The sequence below is a fragment of the Antrostomus carolinensis genome, unplaced genomic scaffold (genome assembly GCF_000700745.2).
Source record: "Antrostomus carolinensis isolate BGI_N321 unplaced genomic scaffold, ASM70074v2 scaffold45692, whole genome shotgun sequence".
Classification (NCBI taxonomy): domain Eukaryota; kingdom Metazoa; phylum Chordata; class Aves; order Caprimulgiformes; family Caprimulgidae; genus Antrostomus; species Antrostomus carolinensis.
Window position 1 is genome coordinate 4,899 of NW_010298457.1, and position 5,955 is coordinate 10,853.

The 5,955-nt window shown below is 42.4% G+C and overlaps 1 protein-coding gene across 1 annotated transcript in view; it reads left to right on the forward strand.

The window, feature by feature from the left end:
• Positions 1-2,348: 2,348 nt before the first annotated feature.
• The window catches only part of DSTYK (dual serine/threonine and tyrosine protein kinase), a gene marked incomplete at its 5' end in the record, with an annotated part of 17,323 nt that continues 13,716 nt past the window's right edge, over positions 2,349-5,955 (forward strand). The window contains one exon of the mRNA XM_010162440.1: positions 2,349-2,734. Coding sequence (XP_010160742.1) covers positions 2,349-2,734 — 386 coding nt within the window. The remainder of the gene's footprint in view (positions 2,735-5,955) is intronic.

Below are 5,955 nucleotides of genomic sequence, written 5' to 3' on the forward strand. Positions count from 1 at the left end.
GATGCGGCCTCTTTGCTATGGTTGTGGATCTTGAAAGGCTCGTTTCAGAGACAGTTACAAAGAGTCACACTTCAAGAAGTGATATCTCCCTTAACCTTTTCCAAACTGTTGGTTTAAGGGGGTCAGTGTCTGGGGCTGTGTGTGGGACAGAGGTGCAGGAGAGGGGCTTGCTGAGGGATGGGGAGGATTCCCCTTAGTGTTGTGTGGGATGGAGGGAACTCCTCCAGCAGTCCTCTTTCCAGACTGCAGATTTGAAGGAAAGGTAAATCTTAGGCAAGATATTAAAGAAGCCTTAAACTGGGTCTAAAATACAACCAACTCCACGTGGTGTGGCTCCTGATTTGAATGATTTTAATTAAAATAGAGGAATGGAATGCGATCAGAATGAGGACTAGAATAACTATTGTATTTTATCTTTAATTTGGTTAGTAGTGTTAAGGAATATCTTGGTATATGAGAGTATCTGATTTACTTGGGGCTTGAGATGCTGAAACAATTTTAGATGCCAGAACATGACTCATTGAAAGAATTTAACAGCTCTGGTGAAACAAAACCTTCCCCTACAAAATCCCTGCTGGAGCTTCTCTGCTGTGTTGTGTTTGAATCTATCTTTAAACTGTCATTTTGCCTGATATTGGGGCAATCGTACTGGTTTATAGCTTCCAGATTTGGCAATTCCTTTGGGAACTGGTGTCTTCATTTGCCATTTCTTTCTTGGATACCATCTGCCTCCTGAGCTGGGAACACGGGCTGGCTCTGGCTGTGGTGGAACACTGACTGTTTTGTCCTCACGGGGATTGTGCTGAAGTGCAGCAGATGGGGAATTTGTTTGTATCCATTTTTTTTTTTTGGTACTACCAGCCAGAATTATTCTGTTGCTATGCATAAGGTAACACAAAGCTTCTTAGACTTCAGCTTAGATGACTGAGCGTGGGAAAAGCTGTATTTAGGACTTGTAAAAGAATACAGAAGCTAAATTGAGTATTGAGAGTGAATTAATGTAGTTAAGGTAAACGCAAGGAGTTGCAGCATCATGGGCTAAGAATTCAAAGGGCCTGGTTAGTGGGATGGTACAACTGATGCTTCAGCTGGAAAATGGGTAAGGAAAGTGATCCCAGGGAGTCCTGCTGCTCTGAAGAAGATACAGATGTTGAGTCATTTCCTTTCACAGTTTAAATGTTCTTAAAATTAAAAGGAATATCTGGCAAACTGTGCCCGTTTAGTTCAGCCTCATAGGTTAGGAAATGTGTACTGGTGGTGTGACCAAAGGGGTGAAGCCATTTCTGATGGTGTTTGAGACTGCACGAGGAACCTTCTGGCTGCTAGCAAAGAGTGTCTCCCCTCGGGCTCATCTCTACACGGGCTGGTGGAAGCGTGGCAGTTTCTTTAGATGCTGTCTTTGTATTTCCGTTGTAGGGAATTGCTGGCAGAAGCTATTAGTTCTGCTACCGTGTCTCAGCAAACTTGGTCTTGTCATCTGCTTCATGTAGAGAAGCAATTTTGCTTTTCCTTGAGGCTAGAAAGGAGTTTTTTGCTGCTTTAATGTCAATGATCTTAGACTTTGGTCAACAAGCTTGTGCAGTAATACTCTTGGGATTTAGTAGATGCAAAGTATTTGACTTTTTAAAGTGTGTGGGTGGAACTGTCACTGATTCATAGTCGATTGAATTTATTTCTGGTGTGTGACAGGAACGTTCTGTACAGTCAAACCATCAAAACTTGAGAAGAGTTAGCCTTGGTGACCCACTGGGCCTCCTTGAAGTCTGGAGCAAGGTGAAACACTGATCCAACCCAAGGCAGAATTAATCCTTTGGTTGTTTCAACCTTGACAACTGTTTGAATCCAAGACTGGTTTGGATTGGAAGGGACCTTAAAGCTCATCCAGTTCCAACCCCCCTGCCAGCAGCAGGGACACCTTCCACTAGACCAGGTTGCTCAAAGCCTCATCCAACCTGGCCTTGAACACTTCCAGGGAGGGGGCATCTACAACTTCCTTGGGCAACCTAGGAAGTTTCCCCTTAACTTTTAGGGCCCATCATTAGTCTCCCACTAGCCTGCTGAAGGAGCTTGATGTAAGCACTTTGCAGTGAAATAGATGGGGAGAACAGTAATAAATTGTCTTAGTGGCTTTGTGAGAATCAACCTACTGTGGACCTTTGTGTCGGTGCCGTAGAAATGCTGAATTGCTGACACTATTTTCAGGATACAGAAGCAAATTCTTGGTGGTGTGTGGGTTTCTCTGCGGGCTGTGGGGCAGCAATGTCTCAACTTTTGTGTTCAGCTGGCTTGGAGATGTGAGACTTATTGTTCAGCCAACCTGTTCTAATGCAGTCTGTCCTCAATTTTAGGGCAGAACTTCATTTCCTTCCCTCTCCATGAGGAAGAGCATCTCCAGCGGACTGTGAGCTGGCACCCTTGCCTTCTGATTCTTGGCCAGAACTGTAATGCCAAATGCCAGTTACTCAACATACTACTGGGTGAGAAGCTGCTCCCTACCACCAAAATCAGCAACGAGGAGAATTGTAAGAGGCGCCGGATCCGTTTCACGCACGGGACACAAACACGGGTTAGCCTAGCGCTGCCTGAGCAGTATGAACTGGTCCATATGATGGCAGCCCACCGAGGGCACTGGGACACCATACCTGAGGAGGACTTAGAAATTCACGGGGACAGCGAGGATCCTGCTCACCGGATAGCGGAGCTGGAGGTCATGCTGCCATACTCACTGCTAAAGGTAACTAGATGTCCACGTACCATCGTTGTAGGGACCTTAAGATGTAACATTTGTAGTCACTAATAAAGCTCATGGTGTAAACTCTTGAGCATAAGATTTCTTTTTAATTCAAGAGAAGCTGGAAGTCTGGTGTTAGGGTTTTAATTGGCCATCACTGTCTATGCTTGTGTGTTTTTTGTTTCAATGTTGACTCTTAGCATTATCATTCCAGGTTGCCCAAGGAAGTTGTAGATGCCCCCTCCCTGGAAGTGTTGAAGGCCAGGCTGGATGAGGCAACCTGGTCTAGTGGAAGGTGTCCCTGCTGCTGGCAGGGGGGTTGGAACTGGATGAGCTTTAAGGTCCCTTCCAACCCAAACCATTCTATGATTATCCTTCTTCTGTAATGTTGCCATCCATCTCAGAAGCCAAGCTTACACAGCTCTACTTCCAGGTGTCTTCTCAAATTTTACTCCAGTTTCAAGGTCATCCAGAGTTGGCTTTGCTATCCAACAGCAGCTAGAAGCTGTCATACAAGGATATGTACTTCTTTTATCTCCATCCTGAAGTGCTTGTTGTCAGAAAAAAGCTTCTTAAATTCCACCATCTCATAAAGTGACCTGACTTCATTTGAAGGGTGGCTTTTTACATTTCTGTGGTGACAACAGGAGTTGAAGGCGTTAAGAACAAGAAAGTGGGAGCCTGTTCTCAGCACTGTATCATACCTTGTTGGTGTCTTGCTTTGTGACTTTCCTTTCATTTGTCCATAAAACTTGTTCCTGTCCTGTGAGTGCATTTCAGTGTTTAGTAAATATCTTTAAAGGTGTGAGTTTTATTTCATAGCTTCTTAGAGTTTCATTGCATTTCCTATATTACATTGAGCCTTTTTTATTGCAGTGTAAAACTTCTGGAGCATTGTGTTTTGTCTGTCGAATATATGAAATAGATTTTTAATTCTTAAATATAAATTTCCTAAGTGATGTGATCTGTTGTCACACAAGTAAGAGTATGAACTTTATAGCTGAAAAATAAAATAGCAAGGTAGGGATTTTTTTCTGGAGATATGAATTGAGATGTGATTATAAATAGGTGGAAAATGGAGACCCAGTTCAAAATATGTTTGACAAAACCAGTCTGTAGCTAAATTTAAGCTTATCCTAATGAGTTCAGCCAAGTTGGAGGGTGTTTGTGGCTTCCAGTATCCACTGAAGGAACAGAAGTGCCGTGTTTGTACACGCTCTATGTGAGCCATCCTCTGCTTTCCCAAAGAGCACCAGATCAGCTGCTGGAGCTGCAAAGTAAATGCCTCTTCTGGATCTTCTGCTTATAAAATCCTGCCTTGCTATGCATAAAAGAGTATTTAGTTTTACATTTATTTTACTTGGTGACATTTTTATATGGGCCAGTTTAGACTGCAGTTTACAACCCTCTTTCAGATTTCTCATGTGAGTGACAAAGATCTCTCTGTCTGGCTTTGGTTATATTTAGGACACTTAGATGAAAACAGCTAGTCAGATTAATTTGAAAAGGATTGGTGAAATAAAAAGCTCTTCCAATAGAAGGAGAGGGAGGGTGAATCACAGCTAGCTCCAGATTGAGTCAAAGGTTTGTTTCCTTACAGGAATTCAAGGGGCTAAAGGAAAAACAAAAAACTTCTTAAAGGCTAACAGGAGAATATGGTGCATTTTAGCAGGTAACTGGTTTCCTGCTCAATTACAGGAGTCTGACCTCCTCCCGAGAGACCTGGGGGTTTTTCCACCCTTCTCACTAATGTGCATTTTCCAGCTTGGCTCAGCATATACCAAGACAACAAAGTTCTTTCAAGTAAATATTTGCTAGTCATGGACACGACTTCTGTAACTAGTGGAATATGTATCTGGAGCGGTAATGGATGAGGTTTTTTGGATGCTCTCCAAAGCTGCATGTCTGCAGAACTACTCTGAAGGAACTTCTGCTTTTTCTTAACTTGTGAAACAAGACCAGTAGTTTAATAACAATTGTGGGCTTGATGATAACATGATATGTACTGAATACCTTAAGGATTTAATTTGCCGAGGAGCTCAGCACTTTTTGGGCAGAGGGGAAGGGAAATCAATCTGAATTTTACCCCACCTGTTATCTAGATTCTCTGTTTTCTCATCTGTTTTTACTCCCAACAGCAGAGTGCTTATAAGTAGTACCATGTTTCACAATAACTTTATATTCTAGATATTCAAACACCTTTCTAGTGTTGGAAGAAACATTTGTGGGTCCTTATTGTGGACTTGAACAATTATAGGAGATGAGAGTTTAATTTGTTGATTTCTGTGTTGGAAATCACTTTCATTCCCCATAGTGGGGACATTTTATACTAGTAGGCTGCCATCAAAGGAGCTATCAGGGACTTCAGGACCTGGGGAATGTTGTGCAGCTCTTCAGGCCTCAGCATCTCTTACCAAGAGACTTAATTGCACAGGCTGGTTGGGCACCTAGATTATATGCTGCTGCTTTGTGCAGGCTCTTAATGCTGAATCATTCTTCTTGGTGCAGATACTTGTTTGCTAAATCCCAACTCATTAGCCATTACTCCAGTGAAGAAAGGCTAAGTTATTTGTAAGTTAACAGTATCCAAATATTAACTAAATTACTTTTTTTACATGGAGATAAATTCAACACAAGTGTAGAATATACTGTTTTTTAATATTGAACTGCCAGTGGAGCACTCTGAGGTTTGTTTTTTCTTTAGTCTAATATCCAGGATGGGACCATGTTTGCTTTTCTGTGTGATTGAAGGATGTCTTAATCCAAACTTCTTTCACAGAAAAGGGGGTGAGGAGGAGGGAGCCAAACTTTTCATTTGCATGGGTCGGCTGCTGTGAGAACATTACCTTGTGCTCATAGGTATGTGAACTTAGTTATTTTTAAATGTAAAATATCAAGGGAAGGAAAAACTTTGGCAAAGCCGCTCTGTTCCTTGGGGATCACTGTGCACAGGAATGCATCTAGGTCATGGGGAATAATCCATCTAGACAGACAGATTATTAGATTTACAGTGGGAGTAAACAGTTGGCTTTTTCCCTAAATCTTATCACTTGTGCCTGGAAGCCAAAACGGACTTGTCTGAAGTATTGGATTTCATCTGGATGGTGCAGCTGAATGGGAGGAGGGTGATGGGGCTGAAAGCTGCTTTTTTTATGCCTTTGTCTTTATGCTTCACGCAACTTTGAGTCTCAGGCTGAAAAATTTTAGCCAGGGCTTGTAGGGAA